This window comes from Triturus cristatus, chromosome 11 (genome assembly GCF_964204655.1).
Source record: "Triturus cristatus chromosome 11, aTriCri1.1, whole genome shotgun sequence".
NCBI classification, from domain to species: Eukaryota; Metazoa; Chordata; class Amphibia; order Caudata; family Salamandridae; genus Triturus; species Triturus cristatus.
In genome coordinates, this window is record NC_140594.1 from 430,647,977 (window position 1) to 430,674,551 (window position 26,575).

General features: G+C 44.0%; 1 protein-coding gene across 6 annotated transcripts in view; it reads left to right on the plus strand.

The window, feature by feature from the left end:
• The window catches only part of AAK1 (AP2 associated kinase 1), a 362,789-nt gene that overhangs the window by 216,307 nt on the left and 119,907 nt on the right, over positions 1–26,575 (plus strand). For 4 of the 6 annotated variants that reach the window (XM_085636284.1, XM_085636279.1, XM_085636281.1 and 1 more), the window contains one exon: positions 10,240–10,338. In XM_085636284.1, coding sequence (XP_085492410.1) covers positions 10,240–10,338 — 99 coding nt within the window. Of the gene's footprint in view, positions 1–10,239; positions 10,339–14,733; positions 14,845–23,489; positions 23,595–26,575 lie in introns of all 6 variants that reach the window. The other 2 variants (XM_085636286.1, XM_085636285.1) reach the window with 1 other exon arrangement.

Genomic DNA, 26,575 nt, shown 5'->3' on the forward strand with positions numbered 1-26,575 from the left:
TCCTTTTCCCCGTGACAGTTTTACACCCACCAACAGACAGATTAGACCTGATTCTTAATTGTCTAGTACGAACTACAGGGGGGGTTTGAGCAGGACTCACTAAGATAGAAGGAGGTGTCATAATTGTAGGACTGACATTAATGCAAGAGCCATTCCTATTCTCAAGTATATGCACATCCTCCTCATGAGTGTTATTTGATAAACAAACTACAGCAGGTGATAAAGGTACAGATGATCTAATGGGGTCTAGTGATAGTCTACGTTCGACTGAAGCGATCTCTTTTACAATGGCAGATTCTGCCTGTTTTAAATAGCTATCCAAGGTCCCCATACCCGCAACCCTTGAGCATGCCTTAGATGACCCTTTTGACATTCTTCCACCGGGCTGGACAAAACACGAACCAACCGACAAATAACACCTGTATTGTTTGCGGGAAAAAAGAACACTCCAACAGTCACTTTACAGGGGGCAGCCCCAACCCAACCTCTATCGGCCTCTGAGGGCCTAAGAGGGCCCGCCCTTTGCCCGGGCTTAGCCCGGCGCCGCCCGCGCGCGTCCCGCGACGCGGGAGAAGCGCCGAAGCTTTATACGCGCTCGTGCGCGTGTGCGGCGCTAGGCAGTGTGGGTAATGGAGTCCCCAGCCGCAAGGGCAGCGATGGCGGAGGCAGGAGACACACAACAGCACAAGAGCCCAGGGCGCGACAGAGCCGCCAGCAACGAAGGAGCAGTTCCGCGTGAGTCCAGGCCAGCAGATGGGCAGGTAGGCAGCAGTTTCCAGATTCGCCGATTTCAAAGTTCCCGCTCTGCAAGGTAAGCGCCGGAGCTTTATACGCGCTCGTGCGCGTGTGCGGCGCTAGGCAGTGTGGGTAATGGAGTCCCCAGCCGCAAGGGCAGCGATGGCGGAGGCAGGAGACACACAACAGCACAAGAGCCCAGGGCGCGACAGAGCCGCCAGCAACGAAGGAGCAGTTCCGCGTGAGTCCAGGCCAACAGATGGGCAGGTAGGCAGCAGTTTCCAGATTCGCCGATTTCAAAGGACACATTCATTTTTGGTAGCCAGGGGGAGATGAAGTGATTGGCCCAGAATCACAGGATGTTGAGCCGACATCCAGCTTGGACGCTGGTTCCCCAGTTCCAAAGTCGGCAGCTCTAATCGTTATGCCACATTATACACTTAAACCCACCCACCCACCCACCCACCCCCACCAGCCCCCGATCATCCCGGTGCATCCGTAACGCAAACATTCACGGTTCTCACCTTTACTAAGAAAAAGCTCATGAGTCCGGCAGAAGCTAGTGCACTTTCCCGGCCGACTCAGATCATTAGATGTTGCTCTCATTCAGCGACGTCAAGGAACTTGCTTGCTCAGAAAAGAAAGGTTGGAAAAGCATGAATGAAGAGCCGTTTCTGATACCAGAGCATCCAGAGATGGAGAGACACAGCTGTACAGGGTGAAAAGAGGAGCCAGTTTTCCTGTGTCCACCATGTCCTAGATTCACCCACTATCAGTAGCATAAAGCTGCTGCTGCAACTGCTCTGGCTTTTTTCGGTGGTGTTGGTGCTAATAACTTATTGCCCATACCTGGGGACAATATGGTTCCTTAATTGCCCTCTGTTTATTCGCCTCTTTCCCAACTCAGGCCCATAAACGTGGAGGCAGGTAATTAGCAGTCTCTATTGCCCTCTATGGCCCTTTATTGTCCACAGGGGCATGCAATTACATAATATAAAATGTGGAATTGCTAGACCATGGTAACAAATGCCATATAAAAAGAGCACACTTAACCCAGGCTACTGGGAAAATAGGGTAATGAGGGAAGAATCGATACAGTAGGAGGGGTGGGTGAGGGACTCCGACTTACTGAGCCGCCTGGTTTGATCCTCCTTCCTCTTAATCGTCATTTTATACCTTCACTGTCATTAAAAAGGAGTCAAGTGGTTATTGAGTCAAGGGAGGTATAGCCATTATTTTATGAAAATTATGGCACATTACTGGTTACAACAGAGTTGGAAGGTTGGAGCAGTATTTAGCACTTTTTTAATTAAAAAAAAAAAAAAGACTTTTCCAGCTAGGTCCCTTAAAATTATACATTCAGTACAGTATTTCAATTTCAATTTTATGTATGGCCAGCACCTTAATAGCAGATGTGGCGGGCTTTCTTTAAAACTTTGAAATATTTAGAGCTATGAGGCTAGCACGTGACACGTGAAGATGGGAGAAAGAGATTTTGAAACGGGTGTGGATTGTGGTCCAGTGGAGTGCGCTTGGGTATGAGATTTAAGTTATAAAAGCTATGTATTCTAAATGCATTTCTAGAGCCATTTTTAAGGGGGCAATATGTATACCTAAATGTTAAATAATAACTTGTTGCTTCACTTATTCCAATTATACTCTATGTTTTAGAAGATTACAATTAATTAGTTATTCAGATTGACATTATACACTTTACCACTTCTGATTCCAAAAAGTGATCCGCATCCTAAAACCATATGTAGGCCCTTCTATAATCAATACAGACACAGAATGGGTAAAACCCTATGTTACGCCTGGCCCTTACTCCATGTCCTCATTAATGTGCTACACAACCTCAGTCATTACTTAGCCGTGCTGTGTACCACATTTGGCAGTGCTATTAACCCCATTCGACCATGCATTGCACCTTTCTTCATCTCGACTCCCATAGTACCCAAGCAATGCTGTGCAAAAAAGATGGATTGAAAGAGGTGACGGACAATACAGGTTGCACCTCATTTAATTTCCAAACGTTCTGTTCCAGACCTGTGCACAAATCATCCGGCACTTGTCGCTCTTCAGTGCCACTGTAAGACAGATTCCAAACTTGATGAAAGCAAGGAGGTGCACCAGGCAAAAAAATCCAATCCAGTATATTTCTTGAAGATTATTTATTCCAAATGAGTGTACAATGAATGAAAACCAGCCAACGCGTTACGTTCCCAAGAAACAGTCATGGGACTTCGTCACGGCTGTAATGAATCACATAGAACACACAAATACATAACAAACAATACAATAAACTATTAGAACATTGAAAAATGACACAATAACTAAACTAAAAGCGTAAGAAAGCACATAGGACGCTCAGTAAACACAACAAAAGATAACTAATAGTGACATAATAACACCAGAGATTTTGGACATTTGTAAGACATAAGTCCACTAAGCAAAACCGGTGCCTAACTTTATAATAATACCGACAACTTATTGCAAAAAATTCACACTTATACCCAGGTGACTGCATCATTGATTACACCGAAGTAGCTGAGGATTTCTCCTCAGAACACAGGAGACATGATTCTTTATCATAAAAAATTACATAATAAAAATGAATCATCGAATAGTCAAAAGTCAAAATCATTCAAATATAGCTGGGGCAGAACACAGCAGAATAGAAGAGTAGAAGAAAAAGTGAATAAGCTCCAAATGGGGTAACATTATGTCATATCTACGTAAAGAAAAAGAGTGTGATAGTTGTTCTCGAATATTAATTCAGATTCTCTCCTCTGTAATAGAGTAGGCTAATATGCCATAAAAATCCATAATGATCCAGCAGCAACCATTATAACAATTGGGAAATCCCAGGCCCGATGTATGACACCTGGTTTGAAAACAAATGAACACACTTATTTAGAATGTGGGTCAGTGTATACCACCTGGTGTGCATAAAAAGGGGAAAACACTTCTTTAAAGAGTTGGCGGGATCATTAATTGATAATAAGCAAAACAAACCACTAACCGCTAGAGCAATAGTAACCCCCCTGGCAAAACAGAACTGGGGCGAAGGGCAAAAAGATGTGGTTAAGGAATGAAGGCCACTTTTAATGTAGAACCCGCACTTAAATTTGGCCCCAGTCCGCCCATAATCATTAGGCACTTGAGAAATGATGAACAACCACCAGCAGGACACAATTTAATTTTTAGCACTATATTGAAACATTCCGAGGCATATTTACAAGGGGATTGCGCCACAGGAACATCACTTTTTTTGATGTTCCGGTGGCACAATGCCCTGCACCATACTTGCAAAGCAGCGTTAGGCCACTTTGCATGGCTTGAACACCGTTTTGTACATATGGTACTCTTTCACGCAGGTATCTGCATGAAAGGGGCGTGCTTTTTGATGCTGCCCGAGATTTACAAGGATGTGTAAATCTGAGGCAGCGGCAAAAACTAACGCAACTTTTATTTTCCCTCTTTTTGCTCTTACTATGTGTGCTCCAGCTCTTCCTGAACATAAACAATCATCCCTGCAATGGTCACCCTTGCACTATGGCACAAGGCGGCTATTTTTCGCACCAGTGCAAGTTAAAACACAGGGTTCCACCGTCTTCTTGTGAATACGGAGCATCAATGCGTTTTTTAAATGACACAGCACTGAAAGATTTGCAGCTGCGCCATTTCCTCGTGGATATACCCCCCTATGTCTAGATTGTGGAAAATCAAGAACAAGCGTTTAACTCCAAGTCCCACATTTACAAACATTTTGTACTTTTGCGATGCAACCTCGCACAAAAGATAGCTCCAATTTCTTAGCCATTTTAATGGATTACATGCACAGTGCTGAATTGCATTGCTTGTGCAAACTTTATTAAATATAGGCCCAAATCTGATACTCTGACATGGCACTAGAAGCCATTTTGTGATGACTGTGGATCAGGTATGCATATTGTGCAGTTATTGTATTTGAAAAACTGGCACTGAGCCCTGTGGTAGAGACTGTGTGCTACTGAGTACTAGGTATCCGGGTGAGCACCATGATCCGATGAGCTGAGCTGCTGTGAAGAATAAATGAAGGGCATGTGGAGAGGCGTAAGAGGAATGGTCATTAGCATGAACTACCCCTGGAATAGTTTCATATGTGTATGTTAGAGTGGGTTCAAATGTTGGCCTTGCGGCCTTCAGACTTGGCTCCAAAAGAGGACTGGCTAAGTTATAAACTAGCCTCCTGATGGCAAAGTTGAGACTGCTTGCAAGTTGCTTTTAGAGGGGCCAACCAGTGAATGATGCCACAATGGATCTCAAAGCCCCAGCGGACATCATCAAATAACGCAGCAATCTAAAATTATTTTTATTGGTGATTATTAGTGTTGCGGGACTGGGCAAAGTGATCTGTTTTTTCACTTGATGGCCCCTTTAATATTGACAGGATGGCTCCTAAGATAACCCATATCTTCTAGCAATATGTCCAAATAGTTATATGTCAACTTTAAACCCTTTTCTGCATTTTGGGCAGGATTTCTGACCGTTGAGACGTCATACGAAGCCCTGATATTGGTTTTCCAGGCCTTGAGTTCAACAGTATTGCTCTTGTGAAGTGCCAACTCACAAAATGCATTTAATGCCAACCTCACTCTTTTGACAGCTATTCGAAACATGGATCGCACTTGATTATTTAGCCTAGTCTCTTAGAACCTTGCACCTTAGGCTGGGCTAATGACCTAATAAAGTTCTAACTGAAATAGTCCCTGCATTTGCATCCTGAGAACATGGACCGGTTTCATCACCTCCAAGCGCATCGGCTTCCCCACTACGCTACTTTATGCCAATCCCCATGATTTAAATATGGTGAAGTAAGTATTGGTATGTATTGGGCTCACAAACCTTAATCCCCACCCTTGCAGCAGCAAACTACATGAAGGATCGGTCCCTGTAGCGCTCTGGCATGCTCAAAGGCTTGCATGTTGATGCTATATAAAAAATACTATAATAAATAGGTAGCCTGTGAATTCTATATAGATTGCCTCAGATAGCGCACTTAATCTGCTGCAGATAATCTGTGTTATTTGCAAATCACGTTTTCCTCCTCAGGGGTCAACTCTTCTTTTCATTGCTCTGATGTTGCTAAAATACATACCATATATAAAGTTGCAATATATCGGAAACCGGTATCTTGTGCGATCAGTATCGGACTAGGACAATAGGTCCAGGCACCAAAATAAGTGTGGCCCTCATTGGTGACTTTGAAAGCTAAAAAAGTGACCCATTTTTGTACATTGGTACAGTTTTGAAATAGTAATGACACGAGGTATATGTGCTTTGCAGGGTATGATGTACTACATGGATTTGAGCTTGCTGCAGCTGTTGGCGTGAATATCAGGGCTAGCAGACATAAAAACAGGCCCAGCAGACCAGAAAACATGCCCAAAATAGCAAAAAAAAGACCCTTACACTGACCTGTCAGGTCAGCCCCTAGGGCACTGCCTGGTTGCCCTATAGACAGAGCTTTGTATGGAAATATGAAAGTGCAGGTACCCACTATTTAAAGTACCTGTTGCCTGAGAAGCTCAGTACTCTCTTCTTAGTTCCATTGCAGTAGTGCTGAGAAGTGCAGGTACTCACCCTTCCAAGTAAAGAAGTTCAGGTACTCGGTATCGGGCAGTAGCTGCTGCCCATTAAAAGCATGGCCAGTAGGCCCGTCCGACGATGTTGCCAATGAGCTTCGCGATTTGATTGAAAAACGCGAACTGCTTTTGTGGCTGTTAACTTATTACCAGGAGGCAACTGAGCTTGTGGTGTGCGCTTTATGAATGGCAGACAGCGTTGCCTAATGGTTGGCGACTTCTTATGAAACTAACTCTTTCACTCTTGACAGCTGAGCTCTCTCTCTTGTATGAATAAACAAAATGACGCAATACGCACTCCCTCTGCCATGGTACTTAAACATAAATGTAAAAGCTTCATTCCACCCTTGTGAACTGTATTAACACCCTCTTTAATATGCAGTGTTATGACACAGGAAATAAATATATCCAGTTGGCAGAGCGAGGAGGAAAGCTTTAGTACGCCTCATCCCCGGTGGTCCAGGAGAACAGGATCCGGTTACTATGGTTACCGCCTACCGCTACTGCAAAGAGATGAGAACGTGGCAGCTCCTTTGGGTAGCGGCATTCCAAGGGATATACCTCGTGCCTTTCTTTGTCAGCAGACACGCCCTGTGTACTCTGCAGTTGGCAGTGCTGCCTGCGTGGGTTTATATCGGAACCCTGGGTAAAAAGGGCAGAATTTTCTGTTATTCTTTACTATCGCAAGAAGTCTATCTACTTATGCCATCACCGTCAGAACTTTCAGACAATGACTGCACCTTTGATGGTTTTCTTCCTCAAACGTGTCATTTGACCAGTGGCGGTTCCTCCGCTATGGTGGAGGAGCGTCGACCCACAGCTTTTAAGCAGTGCAAATTACGAAACATAAAATGATATTAACCTTCAGTTATCATTTTATGCTTTGTGCTACTTTGCGGGAGGGTGGGCGGGGCTGCTCTGCCCTCAGGGCAGGGGAGGAGTAGTTTGCCCACTCCTAAGTGCGCAGTGACTGTTAGGTCAGCCCTCTCGGGCCTCCGAAACCAGTCATGCGCACTTCCACTGTTCTCCATACAGCAGGACCGGCTTTAGCACTGGTGGCGCCCTGTGCGACAATGTTTTTTTGGCGCCCCCCCCCCCATGACCACCTGCACTACGAATTCCCGCACTGCCACTACCCCATATATCACCATAACCACTCTCCCTCAGATGCATTTAATAGGTTTTATAGTGCACTCATAACAGTGAAGGGTGTCAGAGCACTTTCCATTGTACACACATTACTGAATCATATGTGTGTAAATCAATGTATAGGAAACGTTACATAAGACAGAGTGGTAGAATTTATATGTCATCCATGCTGGTAGGCAGTAAAGTTTAGGGGGGCTTTGACTGGAGAAGCACAAACTCCGAATTTAAAACGTAAGACCATGGTTAGGGATTATCTTTAATAATTGGAATTGTCTGTGCACGGTGATTTTTCTAATGTACTATATATACGGTCTGATTCTGTATCTGTTGGTTGTCTTTGTTGCAAAAACAATAAAAACTTTAAAAAAAAAAAAAATAATTGGAATTGTTTTCTGCCCAAATCAACACTTTGTACAACATTAGAATATTGAAAGTCTGGGGAAAAAATCCATATGCTCTAATCTATACTTGAAGTCTGCATTTCAGTTCTTTGACAGTTAACAGCTCACTGTTTTTTTATTAGTATTTTAACTGATAAACTACAAGTAACAAAACGAAGTCTCTGACAAAAGCAGTAACCCTCTGACCTATTTACATTATGTTCACTTCGTGATTTGCATGATAGACATTCTTTGCAGCAGGCACATTAACACTCTGCACTACCTTATGATGAATCAAAACATCCCCCAGTCAAAACTTCCACTAGACAAAACTTCCTTCTCTCTCCAGAAAAAACATCAATCACGGGAGAAGGCTTGACATTTTTATTGTTGGTTGAAATTTGCTGGGGTCAGGAAGGCTGCAGTGGTTGGTTTTAAACACAATATAAACTAGAAAACAGGCGCCACCCCCATGCAAAGTCAGCACCCGGTGCGGTGGCACCGGTCGTACCGCCCTAGAGCCGGCCCTGCCATACAGGCTGCATTACAGCCTGCATGAGCGCCGTGCCACTGGTCATTTCTCTATGTTCACACCCGGCACCGTGCATGCATCACCTCCATCAAGGCGTCCTTTCTCGTTATTATTGGAGCATATGCCATCTGAATAGGAGCATGGGGTGGGGGAGTAGGGCAGATATGAAGAGGTGTCTAAAGTATCAGGAAGTGACTGACTGTCCCTGATGTCCAGGCGTGTCAATCATGCACCTGACATGTGACCAGGCTGCAGACCTATAACCTTTCAGAGGATCCACGGCCTTGCAATTGAGTCTGACTCTCTGGGGATACCACCCGGGCCGTTCAAGGTAGTCCAATGTCTCCGGGCCTGGACACGCTGGGTGGGGTTTTAATGGGTGCAAATTCGTGCCTGATGAAACTGTTTAAGGAATAAGGACAGGAGCTATGAGCAGGTGCAAACCTGTTCCCCATCTGATCTCTGCAGTGCCACGGGGAGTATGCACATTAGAGGCATCCTTCTTAATTAATATTGTAGCGATCAATTGATAGAAGTTCGACCTCCTTCAGAGAGTCATGTGCCTGGCTACAGATGAATCTTCGGTTACATTTTTTGTGTCCTTTAAAGCATTGACTGGAAAAAAAAATGATCTCCCCTAGAACTAGTTCTGTTTTGCGTAGACAGTCCCCATCATGCCGTATATATGTACATATTTAACCCCTTCAGTGCCCATGACGAGATGGTCTCGTCATGGGCCGCGGTTGCGCTGTGCCCATGACGAGACCATCTCGTCATGAACTCCGCCCGCTAATAGAAAGCCCGGCACAGGGCGGGGAAAGGGCGTGGCACACAAGGGGTTAAGGAATGGTAGTAGCAGCTGTGTAGTTTAGGCCTTAAAACAACCAGTGTTTTATTTAAAAACCTAGGGTCTGACTTGGAGTCTGTCTCCATCACAGACGCGATGGATATCCTAGGATATAATGCTTTTGTAATAAGATGGATGTGATCCGTCCCTTTTACGATAAAGTACCCATCCGCCAACTCTGAATCGGACCCGAGACTATAAATAGAGCATCACCAAATTCCAAAATTCCGAGCTTATTAGTGCTTGAAAGGTTAGCACTGTGGATTTTTGTTTTTTTTTAAACCTTTCCAAGTGAACAAATGCATTTTTATATTTACCGCTATCCATGGACCTACAACACAGACACATCTGGCACTAAACTGGGCAGCTGATTGGGTAGAGTGATCTGAAAATGTTCTTAAAAGCAGAACCCAAAGAAAGGATCTCTGATCCCTGCTCGCCCCTCCCAAAGAAAGGATCGCTGATCCCTGCTCGCCCCTCCTGCACCCCTCAAAATCACACTGTGGCCTATTAGTGGGAGACTGGGTGTTTGGGCAAAAAGTACCTCAAAAGTGCTCTCTGAACTTCAAAGGTTTGGGAAATCTTTTATGGATGTCTGAACCCTAATGAAGACCACTGATGTTAAATTACACAGGAGCCATCCATCTCATAATTAAAATTTTGATTTTGCAACCAAAACTCCACTCGCTTGTCATTGTATACACATCTCAACGTTTTATATATAGTATATATATATATTGTTGCTAATTTCTCGATCTCTCTGAGCCAATGTTTTCTGAAGTTTTCTTTTATAGTCAACCACAAATGTGTCCTTTATTGATCAGGGTGTAATGGCTCAAATATATATTTTTATTTATTGCATTATAAAAGTGCTGCAGCAGTTCATTTTGTTCCATGGCACTCCGGCAATTGATAGCTTCTTGTTCTTCATCCTTTGTTTTTTCTTTTGTATATTGTTGCTGATACCAGGAAAACCAGAACCAGCTGTCGAGAGCCTCATTCCTGGCCTTGAACCACCAATGTCGCAGCGCCTCGTGCCCCAAGACTCTCTGGCCTCAAGACGTGCAGGTTGGTGCAGAGCAGGGAAACCGGGGGTACAGTTTGTGCCTGTATTTCATAGACCAACTGTGGCTGTTACGTCTCCATGGGAGTTGTGGAAAAAATAGCCTTTTTTCTTGTAGAAACAAGCTTTACCAATCAACTTTGCTTATGTGAAGAGATTACATTCCCTTTTGTTCCTGAATCCATGCCAAATTTTTGTATTAAAAATCTGCATAACCCAACCGTTTGCTTTCTTCTCATTAATTAAGAGCACTTTCCAGGAAGGCTATGGAAGCCATACTATAAGAGGCACACCTACAGCATAACGGGCACAGTGCCTTCATCAATGCTTTCGTATTGTTTCTGAACTATAAATGTGTAGAGGTTGTACCATAATACGGATTAGCAAGCAGATCCTGCACACCAACCTGCTCCAAAGTGTGCACACAGCTCAAAATGCCTCCCCAACCTTGCCACAAACCTACGCTTCCTATTCAACCCCAAGAATGTAAAGCCCATCCAACATCACATCCAAAAGTCTAGGAATCCGTCTAGACTCTAAAATTGGTCCGCACAGTCCACCACTCCGAAACACCCTACAATTCTGTCACTCAGAGGGCCAGTCTAGAACAGTAAAAACAGCCACCAGCTCCCACTTCGGTTATCAACCAATCAATCAATCAGGGGTTTGTAAAGCACAACTATTCACCCTCAAGGGTCTCAAGGTGCTGGGGGGTGGAGGAGGGCGCGACTCAGTTGAGTGCTGAGATCATCCTAATAGCCAGGTCTTGAGGTCTTTCCTGAACTGGTGCAGTGTGGGGGTTTGCCGAGGGGGGAGGTCGTTCCAGGCCTTGGCTGTGAGGTAGGAGAAGGACTTTCTTCCCGTTCTGGTCTTGTAGGTACACGGGATGGTAGCCAGATAGAGGTCAGCTGATTGGAGGTGTCTCTTGGATCTGTGGAAGGAGAGGCGGTCGTTTAGGTATGCGGGTCCTATGTTGTGGAAAGCCTTGTTGGCGTGGGTGAGGAGCTTGAAGGTTATTCTTCTTTCAATGGGGAGCCAGTGGATTTCGTGGAGGTGTTGGGTGATGTGCCTAGACCAACTGCTGTCTATACCAGACCACTTTCTTCTACTTCTGACTGCAAATACACCAAATCTCTTGTCACCAGTTTGTAGGAAGTGCAGCAGACAGTTTGGTAATTAGAAAGAAGCCGTTTTACTCTTGTCTGATGCTGGGGGCACTAGACTTAATCATTGTCTGTCCCTCATCCGCCAAGGCATCCCCACAAAAACCCCAAAGTAACGAGGGACTGAAATGCATCCCTTCCCACCCAGGCTCCCCCACTGCCTCGACCGACTAACACCTACTTCGCAACAGGAAGAAAACTGTTGTAACGGCGGTTCGAAGTTCCCATGGCTATCTCAACTAATACTCAAGGAGTAAATTCTTTGATTAAAGTTTCCTCGTTCATTTGTAGTGGTTTAGAAGTTTACAGTGCTAGCTGTTTCATAGCTTCTTAAGCCTGCAGATTTCAATGGAGTGGCCCAGCTGCAGGTTTTTAAGTAAAAACTATACTTTGAACAGGCATTTGATGGAACTCAACCTTTTGGAGGAGGAGAATGGAAGGGAATAGCTTGGGCTCCTCCAAACCTGTAATGAGAAACACTGGTAAACCTCATTCACAACGACTGCACGCTCATAAAATGCATTCTCATTTTTAAGCCAGTTGCTAAGAAATGACCCCTTGGACCGTAGTGAGGGGTTAATGAGGCTATTGTCTTTCTGACGCAAATAAAATAATTCCCTAAACGTAAAAGTGCCTGTTGTTTCCGGTGCCACAATTCAGTTCAGTTTGTGGTGTGCGGTGAGTGGCCCTTATTATTTGAACTATGACTATGGTTATTATGGTTATGCTTATGATTATTATTAATTTGTTTATTACCATATATGGGATATTTATTATTATTGTGATTGTTATTCTTTTTATTGACTAAGGTTTCTGAGTTACCAGCTATCATTCATGTGGTTGCTCTCATTAGTCCTAGGGGCGATTTACCATCTGAGAATTTGTGGCTGAAATTGCATAGTACTTTTATCATATTAGAAAAATGCTAGAATCCAGAGGTTTTTAGCAAACCGCTGGGCTGCATACAGTTTTCTATTGACAATCGCAAACAATATTGCCTTTTTGGCAATTGGTATCTGCTGTGTGCATTTTAAATAAGATGTGCTTAAGTTGGCAGCAGTGTGTTCAAAAAGATACAGTAATATTATTTCAAGCTGTGTTCACACCTTTTACAGAGTTGTTTAAAAAGGAATCTAGTTCAGAATGTTCGGCTACCCAGCCACCCCCCACTGTGGTATTCGCGAGCTGTTGACTCCTGCAAGGGAAAAACTGAGAACTCTCCTTACTCAGACCATAAACATAATTGATAATTCAAATTCCCTGTTAAAAACTAGATCCTTTGAGAATTTTTCTTCCATGTCAGTTGAGGTTTGCTATTTTATTCAATTGTCTGGAAATATAATGAATTGGTTGAACACCATTATGTTCTGCTGCCAGCCTGGATGTTCCTGTGCAAGAAAGCGTTGTTCAGAGTTGACCGCACCAACAAGCAAATGTTGAGAAACAAAACACCCCACTGGTGTTAGCGTTGGGGTACAAAACCGTTGAGGTTTTTTGTTTAGGAATATATATATATGGTAAACCGGAGAGGGCATCCAAGTTCCTAACTCTATCAGGCTACGCAGACCGAGACGCTGCTGATTATCTATAATGAACCCAAGTGTGAAATGATGCATTCTTTTTTTATTTTTTATTAGCATTTGTGTTAACATTCAAAACATTCCAGCAACAGAACAAGCCTGTTCGATGTTGTGTCTTTCCTTAAAATTAGTGCAGTCTTAAAAAAAAAAAACACATTATCAAATTAGACATTGGTTGGGAACCCCGTGCATGCAACTTATATAAAGCCTACATTAGTTGTGCAACTTCGAGGGCTATTAACATTGTAGAATAAACACACAAGTGTACTACATCAAGACAGTCTATTGGAATTTCGAAATGATGCATTCTTAAAATCATGGTGCACATAGTTATCTTGTACTGCTTCCAATTCACCGTCCCACATGCAGTTCAATTGAGGCACTCGAGTGGCAGCGAAATACACCCACCCAGGCAGCTACTAGCATTAGGTGAGAGGTGAATATCCCACTGGGCTGAGCCCAAGACGTGATTGACAAAGTCTCTAGCCAATGGCTGAAAGAGGCTGGTTGAAGAAAGCCAGGTAGGTTGTCAGTAGCTCTATTTGATAGCGGCACTGTCAAAACCCACTCCAAAAAAACTGTATAAAATTGGCCTTAGAAATCAACACAGCCTAATCATCACACAACACAGTACAGAACTCTAGACAAACCCACTCACCAGTCTGCGCGTCTCCCAGGTATTTTAATTATACCCCCCAAAAAAGCCACTAATATATGAAAATCTTGATAGCCACAACATTAGAGTAGTTTGCATACTGTAAGTGTCACGTATATGGGAACAGGAGGTTCATCACTGAGGTGAATGTGTATAGTTTTCTTCAGTGTTCCCGAAGAATGCCAGTGAAAAAGCCTGTTACCGGTGGCAAAATTCTTCTGGGATATGAAAGAGATATAAACATACTTCTACTGTTGAGATTACGCGATATGATTAATATACCTACTGCAGAGATCTCGATGTACCATGCACATCACAGGTTTGAAGACTAGCACACGGACTCACATTTGCTAAGGAAAAGGACATCACTGAGCACATTACCCTCGGTTTTCAGATTTTCTTATGCTTTCAAAGTGTGTAAACGTGCAGCTCTGCGATATGGAAAAGCTCTGTTCCTACTGCTGTTTGATGTCCTATAATTCCTCAATAGATTTTCCTACATTTGAGATAATTTTTTTCATTGTTTTACTTTTTTACCAACTTCTAAAAACATGCACAGGTGTCTATCTTTTTTTCAAATTAGAATTTTAAACTGATATCTATCTTTATTTTTAGAAGAAAATGTGTATTCGGTGGGGGGAGTTTATTCAATTTTGAAAACCTCAGAGAAGTAAAACAAAAAGTGGTAAGAGCCACTATCCAGTGCCATCAGGAAGTGCTTTGTGGTGCACACGGGTAGTGTTTGTGGCCTGCAAGAGCTTTTGCTATTGTGTAGATATAGTGGTCTGTCTGGATTACCTGAACCACTGCAGCTGCCACATGCATGCTTTGTCTGGAGAAAACTCCTGCAGCCCATGAAGATTGGTCATGTCTTACTGCTGGGGCACTCCCCCCGCTACCTACCCACCATTGTGTCACCCAAGCGCTAACCATCTGCTGTCCTTTGCCGTTAATGCTGCCGCTGGTGCTTGGGTTTTCTGTCTACTTCCTGCTTGGACTCAGACTCTCTGGCCGGGGAGGACTCGCTTCTCGACTCCTCGCTGCTGTCCGGTGGTGCTGTGGACCTCCTGGAGGAGTTTGCACCCCTCCCACTCTCTGCTCCAGCACACGCAGGTAAATTTGATTGTGTCATATCACCACCTACCTTCTTTTCTTTACTACCCCTGCGCCAGTGTACTTGGTATTTTATCAGTTCCCATTATATTGCTAAATTTGAGCTTCCGCCTTCCTCGCTTTGCCTGGCCTAACCCAGTATATTAGTAGCCCCACCCTCATTTTGCATGACTTCCCTTCTCAGTATGTTAAGAGCTACGACTGCTCCAGTATATTGGGAACCCCTCTCTCGCTCTGCATGGCTGTCGCACAGTGTATTGGTAGATTCAATAAGGCTACCCTCTGCTACACGGGTTCTTTATTAGTTGTCTCCTTCAGTATTATAGAAGCTCTCCTTTGTCCCTTATGACTTAGCTGAATAGGAGCACACCACTACAAAGCATGGTTACTTTTTGTAGATAAAATGTTAGTTGTTGATGAGTTAAAACCACCCCCCCAGATGGTTGTGGCTCTCCCGTAGCCCCCACCTCCCCCTTGATCATCCTCATTGACCACCCGAGGTTGGAATATGTATTGTGTGGTCCCCCGGCGGTGGCAAGACGCCCTTTTTCGATGGTTTCCGCCTTGTTTTTTGGTGTTATTTTATTATTATTTTTTTTTCTCTTTTTCTTCATTTGTTTGTATTTCTAAAATGTATGTATCCTGATAGCCTCTGAGGTGCACTCAGTAATTTGTTAATTTGGCTGAGCCCCAGGGGGCCTGTTACTGCCTTGCTGTTGATGACCATGTATATATTAGCGGCCGGCCCTGGTGGTTGTAGGCCCATGTTTGTATTGAATTTTTTATGCACAATAAAAATTACAACAAAAAAAACCACCCCCCCCAGTAAAAAAGCAGAAGAGCACCCCCAATACTTAAGACGATTTTGAAAAACAATGCTAAAATAACTAGGGCCTTATCACAAAATTCAAACTTGTTCAGACATTGGAATCTCGTATACAGAATCTAAAAAGATGGTTAAGTACAGCTGCTGGAAAAATTTATTTTCCTCCTAAATTTGCTCTTGACACACATCTGAAACATTGCAAAAAATTCAAATCCAGTTGTAAATGTTCAGGGTTAAATTGCATCATTAGCTTTCACAAATCAAAATGACGGTAACTGCAATCTCATTTGATTACTTTCTATATATTACTATTCTCCCAATGTAATAAACCCCCCTCCCCCACCAGTTTCCCCTGCTTTGAATGGCTTCCACACAGTAATTTAGGAGCCTCCATTTTACTTGACTTTTCCCATTATGTAAGTACCCCCCTTTTGAGCATGGTTTAGCCCAGTATTTTTGTACCCCCGCTATCCTTGTATTCTGAATCGCCCATTCCAACACGTTTACTCATGGTGTCCGTCTCAGTGTGTGCTCACTCTTTGGCTTTTTCTATATTCACGTATGTATCTCTGTATGAGTAACATCATTAATTGAATGTTTTCATCCAGTGTGCGGGGAGCACTACCCCATTGTGTATTTCTTTGTTTCTCATTTCCCACAGTCCTGCTGCAACCCATTTTCATCCCTTCTTTACTACTGTTTGTGCCTGCCAGTATGCATCTTCCTCTCCATTTCCCCCTCTACTCCTTTTTGCTGATCTTTTAATTGTTCCTGTCTGACCCCTTTTTCAAATGTTAATGTACTCTGGTTTACTGCAATTGAACTAGTCCATGTTTTGTTAGCGTCTTGCTCATTCTGACCAGACGCCAAAGAAAGAGTCGCAATGACTATACAGGCCTGGGCAATTGTATATTTTAACAGAACTGTAGTTTACTACGGACTGATTAATTTCTTATTTGTAAATATCTTAAAATAAATCACCTGAATAGTATTCAATGCTTGGAGGTGTTACTTGAGCAGCAGTACAGGAGACAAATAGAGATATAATTTGAATCAGTTTTACCACATAAATACCTCAATCATCTCACTACAGTTGCACTGGCATAGAAGGAAGTTCATGGATCGTGTTCAGTGGGCATGGTTACTATACAGTGATCAGACAAAACATTGGAAGTGTTTGTGTATAAACAGAAAAGGTTATAGACTGTGGTATAATCCAACTATGTGGTCTAAGCCTTCAATGGATATATCTTGTTTTGCAATAGCCAACATTAATGTCCTCAGTCTAATTGCCCGTGGCGACAATGTTTCGACTTTCCAAACTCTTAAAGGTTCATAATCAGGATTAATAGAATTAGTCACGCACAAGAATGTTCATTGTGGACTGTGTAGTGGGCATCAGTCACTTTAGGGCAAAAACACTAATTGTATGGCTCAGACTCAGTTTGGTAACAATGAAAAGAAACGTTATTGCGTTGACTTATCAGTAAATGAGCATGAATCTAGAGAACTTCTGAAGTGCAAAAACTGTGGCTCAGTGGCCTCACTTGGCTTGTCAGTGGCAGCTGCACTGATAATGGCCCATTAAGTACCTGAAAGGTCGAAGTTTTCTTCACACAGTCAATTAGATTGGTGATATCGATGTTGACTATTTCAATATAGTGTTTAGCCCTTGTAGCATTGTAACTACAGTGGTGAATTGTACCACCGGTCAATTACATAACTGTGTTTAGACAATCTTCTGTGTTTTGTCTTATCACTGTGTGATCAGCACAGGCACTGGATACTGCTCAAGAACTTTTATGTCACGGAAAGTTTACAGAACAAATATTTTGGTATTTGTTGAAATATTGATTAAAATTGCATATACGTTTCTATCTGTCCATGCTTCTGCTTTTCAAGTAATGCTACCGAGCATTTACTGCTGTTCAGACAAATTATTTATGTTGATAAATGCAAAAAGAAATGTAATTAGTCCTTTATGATCCACTATCCTCCTTCAGTCGAGTCCTCTCCATGTGTGCAGATGTGGTGCAAGTCGGATTTCCCTTAGCAATCTATTTAAGGCTGGAGTACACGCATGTAGTGTGGCATGTGTTTTGTAGCCCACTTGCGCAATCTAGATGATGTGGAAGTTTACTTTTTTGGTGCAGCTCTGGTATCGGTAGTGGTTTGGAACCACATCTGCTGTTTGCAGTCTATTTGAAAGTTCCTGAGGAGTGAGCTACTCAACATTTAGAACTCAGTTAGTGTCCTACTCGGAGCGAGTACTCGAAAGATGAGGGTGTAGGTGAAGGGAAGAAGAGTGGGGTTCGAGTCTCTGTACAATGTATAGGAGGACCCGCTGTCCAATGCTGAAATTAGAGCAAATTGGTAGCCCTATTCTACAAAACTACCTAGTGTTTGGGGGACCCTTCTCTTGTTCTGGCTTCTCCTCCTATTTTTAAAGCGCTCGTCTGGTCAGTTCAGCACCTCCCATAAACACACTTTAGTGTTGCTTCTCCCCACTGTATTAGGAGACTATTTTGTGAGGCTAACTCAATATGTCAGAACCACCACCCCTCATGTCCTGCACGGCTTCCCCAATTGTTATCTACCTCTCCGGCTCTGCATGCTATCAAGACCCATTTCTCTGCAAAACTCCATTTTCCCTGAGTATTTTGGAAGATCCTCCTTGTTCTTCATAGCACCTCCCAATATTTTAGGAGCCCCTATCCTGTAAGGTTTTCTGTGTGGATTATTAGAAGCCGGAGAATAATGAGACTGCATCCTAATCCCTAGAACCATCTTGTGTCTGCTTTTGGTCCATTCTTTATTCGTCGAGAAGCAGCAATAATCCTCAAAAGGACAGACCCCAGATGGCCCGCTTTATTCTGCATTACATTTATGTGCCCTATATCTATATATGAATGATTTTTGTGTCTCTATGTATTACAGGGCAACACACTTTCCTTTCTCTATCACAATTGAATTAATATTTTTATTGAGATCCCAAAGTACGAAACTACAATTGGATGCAAAATTTTGAATCTAAATGTCTCCATCTGTTATCCACCACAATACAAATGCAGGGCAATAGTTTAGCTCTGAAAAACGTACAAAACAAATTTATAAAGTCCACTTTTCCCACCCTCAATCACATTTTGTTCTCATGGCATTTCTCCTTGGTGTTGACACCCGCATTCATAGTTAAATTAAGGATTTTCATTGTTGCATTTGAGAGTATAGTGTCCAGTGATCAAACGGAATAATCTTGTTCAGTCAAGTGTCACATCAGTTTACCAAAAGGATTGCCACAAAACTGCCCACCTGTTAAGATTGAACGTATTACATAGAAATCTGTACTCCGGGTTGAAAACCTGTAACTTCCGTTATGTGGTGCTCATAAGTAGAAGCACCACAAAGACTCACATTCCTACTGCTCAAGGCAGCTAAAAATATCCACAGAGCCCCATCAACAAAGAAAGCAGTGACAAAGCCATGCTGTTTCTACCAGCGACCAATTTAACGGTGGATACAGTTTCGCAAACTTGTGCATAGCCGCAATCAAATTCATGATATGGCAGCCATCTCATTTCAGCGTAGGCATCTCGGCGATACACTAGCTCGTTATCCTAGAATCCGCTTAGTGACTCTCAGAAATACCGGTAAATTCATATAGAAGAATGTCTGACGTCTAAGCCATTTAGAGTCGTCCTTTGGAACAACTTCAAGGACACTCAACAGCTCTGATGATCTGACAAGTTTTCCTCGTTTACTAAATCGCGGCCTTGGTATAATTACTTTATTTCAGGAAAATACCCATATTCTGATCTGACACTGACAAGTGAAGAGCGAGTTGCAAATCCGCAGAAAATATGACATGTGCCTGGTCTTTGTGTATACATTATGAAAGCTACCCATGCTGGCAGTCTAGTTCCAAAAGGAGTTACTTATTTATTAAAAGTGTGGCCCTTTATGGGTCCGGCTTGAAAGAGCTTTAGACATTGCTTTAGACATTAAGACTTATAGGAAAGGCGCCATATCACGTGATAGGAAGTTGTGAAATGCACTGTGTTGCTGAACAGGAAGTCCTCAGTTTTAGTACTTTATCTTCGTGTTGACCTCCACTAAGCACAGGATAAAGAGTGCATTGTCTATACGTGGTGTATCTGCCTTCACAAAAGACGTGATACAAATAGTACAGTGGTTGCAGACTGTATGTCTGCATTAAACACGTTATTCAAAGAGTTCATTATTTACACTTTGCGCGCTTGTCTGCACCAAACATATGATGCAAGCAGTGTGTCGATTGCCTCCTCTAAGAACAATGCAAATTCTGTACCATGTTTAAAGTCTGTATGTGTCTGCACTAAGCATGTGCTACGAACAGGCTGGTATGTCTGTCTGGCTTCACAGGCGACCTGTTACAAAGTTTCATTGGTTCCAACCGGTTGACCCAGTGGGCTTTTGATGGTTACTGTTTGCCTGGGTGTCTGATTTCACACAACACAGTATCAAAACTACCTTCTTACTAACTGTTTCCGGGTGACCTAAGCATGTGAGCAAAACCGTGCAGCATTTACAATCTGGCAGCACTCCACATATCAAAAACTGCTTACAAAACTATCTAACCCCAAAGACAAGCCCATTGGTTCATTCGACTTTTGTATATGTATAATGGCGCCCTCTCTACCTCAACAGTCTGTATTTTGCCTGCCTTCTCAATTTAGTTGCAGAGGCTTTAAATAATGTCCACGTTCCCATTCTAGGTTTGTGTAAACGTCCTTTAGAGCAGCTCTGGCAAAAAAAAGGTTTGGGACTTTACTTACTCTTCACACACCTGTTTAAGCAGCAGCAGGGGGTCCAGGGTAAAACTGGAAAACCTACATTCCTGTTTCTGCTTTGAAAGAAAATTTCAAGAGAGGGGAAACCATGAGGATTGATATTGTCATGGGCAAAGACGAAGAATTACTTAATCAGAGTATGCTTCGCACATTTTACTTTAATTCGAACATTTAGATTTCTTTTGTATTTTTACTGTGTTTGAGGATGCTTTAAGACGGCTCTATTTATACTAGATAAGTAGTCTTTCTAGGTATTGCAATCTGCTTCCTTTAATGAACAACACCAGTTGAATAAAGTCTTATCAAGCAGGAAGTTAGTGCCTCGTCTGAACCCTGGAACGGTGGCGCCTGAATTCGGTGTAAGCAGTGGTCTTGCCCCCCACAGTCTAGCAGAGCTAAACTAGAAGAAAGACTGGCTGTCTTATACAAAATGTTGGAACTAGAAGAAATCCTAAACTATAACGCTCTGCAAAGCTCAAGAGTGTGAAAAGCCTATTCTGAACCTCGCAGAGCTCGGCCATGGAAGCGGAATAATTGTCAGACACGCTCCATGCCTGCAACCTCTGCAAAGACAAAACACTTCACAAAAGAAATCACTGCTTGCAACTGCTGTGACGATGAGCTTTCCTTCTTCTCAACTTCATCATCCAGGGATTTTTCTATAAACCCCGGTCTGCTGAGATTGTGGCCTAATTGCCTTCAACAACTGCGTTGAGAGAACTTTTCCCTGTCCGAAGTCTAAACCTAGAAAATAACTAGCATCAGCAGGTCAGACATCTAAGGTACCCCTGTCTTGGTATCCTCCAGGATCAGCGGTGCCTCCATCCCTTGTCTCACTGAAGACTTCACACCACATTTAGGCGCTCTCAACCAGATTCCACTGCAATAGATGCTAATGCCCCATAGTCAACCTTTATTCTAGGATCCTAACTCTAAAACATGTAGGCTGATTAAACCGGTTTGTCCTTTGGTATTCATCACTAATTCCTGACTAGATAGATAATACGTGTTATTTGCCTCCACCTATGCCCCATTCAAGATTAAGCCTTGAGCTTGACAAAACTCCCAAAAGGAGAACCAGGAGGCCTCAGTGAGTCTCTGGCTTACCCCAATTTGTGGTAAAAGAAGTTTAGGAGCAGCGGAAGCTGAGGAATACTGCATAAATATCACATTATTTGTTCCACTATTATTGGGTCCGGGACTTCCTCACACCCTCCAGCTTATTTCCTGCGTTTCTAGCTTTCCTGCTTTCTGCATCTGGATCTTCTTTGATGTACTTATTCCCGCTTTCCTCCCTCTGTCTTTCTGATTTATCCCTGTTGCCCTTTTTGATTTCTTGCTTTCTCCCTATTATTTCCTGTGTCTTCCCCTTTGCTCTTTTTTCATCTCCAAGTGTTTTCCCTTTGCTCTCTCTGGAGTCTGTGTCCTTATCCTGTGCGCTGTTCATTATTTTTTCCACTCTTTTCCGCTTCATCTGGTTGCCATTTTTTCTTCTGCTCCCCTTCCAAGTTACTTCGTATTGCTGCAAATGATTAATAAGTACTGGCAAAGATAGCACGACTGAGGTTGGCAATTTGGTGACATGGTAGATGTTTAAAAAAATATTGAGAGCATATTCACAAAACGAAAATATGCCACTGCCTGCAAAGGCAATGTGCTTGCAATTACGTTTTTAAGTTAACCATTGCATATCATTTTAATGGGCCATTTAGGATGATTCTTAGCTGGCAGATGTACTTGGAATAGAAGCCCTATAAACAGATTAGAAACCCTTTTAGTTTTAATGTGCATGACATGGAAATATAATTCTTGTTTGGCACAAAGAAAAGGTACTAATGGCAATGGGACGCTTCTATGAGAAACTGTCTATGGGTAGGAAGTGTCTGCTTAAACATTGGAATCCATTATGTTTTGTTGAACTGCAAATTAAATAACCTATTTTGTGAATAAAGTATGTTTTTTCGTCGCCACAGTATGTATATTTCTCGTCCTGGCCTCCACAAGTAGAGAGTCGGATTTTCCTTCTACCGGAATCCATGCATACAACCATAGCATCCCTTTTCTCGGGCACTTGTCCCGTGCTTTTCTTTTTCCACTGTTGCCTTAGCGTCTGGGGCTGGTCGTGGTTCAGGAACGGCTCGAGAATTTCACCTTCCTTTGTTTTGGAGTCTTTATGGTAACTAGTGTCTGTGATGAAATTAGACAGCACCTGTGGCCTTCGCCAAGTTTGGCCCTATGAATGCAAAGTTAAAAGCAGTGGGGCTTTTTTCACAGGATACTATGTAGGTGAATTTCCTTTCATAGTCCATTCAAGCAATAGTATGCCAGCTCCCGTCTGATTGGTCAAAGTTTTATGCAGAGATTGGGCAAGGTGTTTGAGTTGGAGCTCTACGCCAGATGTGGGTGCCTCTTTATATAGGACTAAATCACTTCATTTTCCTGCCATTGTCAAAGGATTTTAGCAACAAAAAAAATCAGCTGTCATTGACAGGGTTAAAAAAGTGGATGTTAGCTTTGTTTTCAGGACTGGATATTTCGCATTTTGCGATCCTGCTCTTCCGTGGTGATTCTTCTTGTGCTGCTTGTTACGTTCCTCGCTGATTTGCACCTCTATGTTGGTAATCTTTGCTATATTGAGCCTGACTCGCAGACATCGTAAGATTTTTAAAAGAGCAGGTTGGATGATGGCAATGGGCAAACTGACCCCTAATCTATTCCTGTCCTGGGAATTATTTCAATCGAGGTTTTGAGTAAACTGAAGGGTTCTGGAACAAATCTTAAAATCCCGCCAGAGCCTTCCTTCTCCTTTCCTGTGTTTTGATTTATTTTGCCTCCTTTAGGCTTGTACCAATTCTCCTTTCCTCCTCCTTTCACTTCGCATTGTCTGCTGTCTTCTCAAAGTGACTCGCCCTACTAACCTTGTTTTTGAAACTTCTAACCTCGCTTTGTTTGCTATCTTTGCTTCCTGCTTGTGCCTGCTAACCCTGCCGCAGAAGACACTAACCTCCTAGCAGGGTTTGATATGCCCGAGGACACAGACAAAGTGGCCGAAGATGAATTTGACCCCATTCCAGTGTTGATATCCAAAAACTCGCAAGGTAAGACACCGGGTCACTGAAGGATATTGATTTGCTTGTGACAGACTGCTCCCTGCCCAACACGACCTTTCAGGTTCACCAGCTGGTCTGTAAGGACCCCATTTTCCCCGTAGGCTAGCCCAGTTTGGTTACTATAACCCAAATCTTTGTGTTCAAATGATACATCATCAGAGGTCAGACCCTAACTAGACAATACCTGTCCATGTAAAGCGCTAGATTATAGGTTTGTAAATGAAAGGAAACCTAGGGCCAGATGTACGAAGCATTTTTGAGGTCTCAAACTGCCTGATCTGCAGAATCGGGCCGTTTACAACCTCAAAAATGTTTTTCTGATGGATACATCTGCCAGTGGATTCCTCACCCTGTGACTATCCCCTGCGCCAGCAACATTCGGAAACTTTTGTAGCAGTCCACGCCGATGAGGTCGAAGACGACGTCACAGAGACACTGCTCCGCTCGCGACTCCGCTGACGTCACCGGCTCCATAAGAAGACCTCGTCGGTGTGATGACGTCAGTTCCCTTTTTTCCGCGCCGTCGACGCCAACTGATTTCGGGAATCTCTATCTGTAGCTTAACTGTTACTTTGTTTTTTCTACTATTTCTCTTTGTCTTCTTCTGTGAAAATGTCGACAAAGAAGTCAGGATTCAAACCCTGTCGTGAATGTGGGAAGCACATGTCCATTACGGATCCACATGACGACTGCGTATGGTGCCTGTCATCGGACCATGATGTAGAGGGATGTTCTTGCTGCCGCAAGATGAGTTCCAAGGCTCTCAAGGAGAGGGAAGCAAAGCTCTTCATCGCGAGGATGAAGAACGAGAAAAGAGGCCGGAGAAAGTCGAGGTCAAGGTCGAGATCGAGGTCGGCGTCGAAGTTGACTTCGGGGCATGCTTCCAAATCCAGGAAGCACAAGAAGAAGAGGAGGCATTCCTCTCGGCGTCAATCGGAAAAGAGTATGGCCCCAAGATCGAAGTCACCCACTCGACGCTGTAAGGACTTTGTATCTCCCTCACCTGTTCCGGATTCACCTGTTGGCCTGTATTCACCTGTGGCTTCACCGGAACATTCTCCGGCTCCGGCTCCGGCTCCGACTCCGGCTCCGGCTCCGTCTCCGACGCCGGCTCCGTCTCCGACGCCGGCTCCGTCTCCGACGCTGGTTCCGGCTTCGTCCCCGGCTCCGGTTGAGGAGCTTCCAGTTCCGGGTGATCCTTCGGCCCCACAGATTCCACCGTCGGCGCCGGTTGGCCCGAGTCCGGTGATGCCTGAACAGTATCCTGCGTTCCCTGGACCAGGTCAGGACCCCACACATTATCTTAATGCAATGTACGGGGTATTATCTAGAGCCATGTACCCCTCTGGTGCACCTTCGGGTCCTATGGGTCCTCTGGCCTTCAGTTTGGGGGTTCCTTAAGCCTATCCTCAGGCCCCCTTCATGCCATTTTTTCCGGCGACGCCGTCTTGGCATCTACCGGCGCCGAGGACGTCGACGCTGCTCCCTTCTTCACCGGCGCCGACTCAACCTCGTTCGACACCGGCTGCTCCTGTGGATCCACGTTCGACGCCGGCGCCGTCGGATTCGATCACGGCGCCGCCGACGCCGGTTGTAATAATCTGGTCTAGGAGGGAGGCTCAGAGAGTGTTGGATGAGCAAAGATACCTAATGGAGGAGGTAGAAGAAGGGGGGCTCTTGGAGTCAGAAGATGTTTTTGAGGAGTTGAAGGAGGCTAGTGGCCTGGACTTGTCTCCTGAATGAGAGATTAATCCTCCTTCTGATGGACCTTCAAAGGATGTGGCACCATACCATGCGGTCATAAGAAAAGCGGCTGAAATTTTAGATCTGCAGTTGCCTTCACCTGAATTCAAGCCGAACATTTTAACGGAGGTGCTACACTCTCCCACTACTGTTTCTGAGCCTTTACTTCCCTTTAACGAAGCCATCATAGAGCCAGTGATGAAGGTGTGGCGTAAGCCCTTTTCTGCTCCGGCAGTTTCGAAAACCATTGCCAGGAGGTATAGGGCAGCTCCAGGGGACCCAGAATTTTTAACTTCTCACCCATCTCCTGAGAGTCTAGTGGTTCAGGCGGCATGTTCGAGGAAATCTATATGTTCGTTTCACCAGGTCCCGAGTGACCGGAAGGCTAAAAAACTGGATCAGTTGACCAAGAAGGTCTTTTCTTCGGCTTGCATGGCCCTTAAATCTACGAATGCCGCTTGCCTCTTGGGACGCTATATTCATGTGCTCATGGATTCAGCGAAGCAGCTAGCCCCAAAACTATCAGAGGAGGATAGGGTTGGCTTTAATGAGGTTCTTTCGGATGCCCAGGCGGCAGCGCGTCAGGTGATAGAGTGGATTGGACACATCTGACTCGGTAGCAAGAGTCATGGGCTCTTCTGTTGCCACTAGGAGGAGCGCGTGGCTTAAGTCATTGGAATTTTCCCCTGATGTTCAATCAACGCTGTTGGACTTGCCTTTTGATGGCTCCGGACTCTTTTGCAAGAAGGCGGATGCTGCACTTGAACGTTTTAAAGAAAGTAAGGCAACGGCTAAATCTTTGGGCCTTCAATCCCAGTCAAGGGGATCGTTCAAGAGGTACAGGGGTTTCGGAAGGGCAACCTTTCGTACTTACAGGCAGCCCCAGCAGCAACAGCAGCAACAGCAGCAGAGCACTCTGTATAAGGGGTACAGAGGCAGGATCAGGGGACAGCTCTCCTCCTCTTCCTCAGCCCCTCCCACCACCGCAAACCAGCCCTTCATCCACCATTCTGGATCATGTTGGTCCTGTGGGGGGCCCGCTTACCCATTTTCTACAAGATTGGGAATTGGTTGCTACAGACCTTTAGGTTCTAGATCTTGTAGAAAATGGGTATGCCCTTCCCTTTTGGGAATTTCCTCCAAATTACCCTCCTTGCCAAGGGGCTTGCTCAGAGAACCACCGTCTTCTCCTACAGGAGGAAGTCCTAAAGTTACTAGAGAAAGGT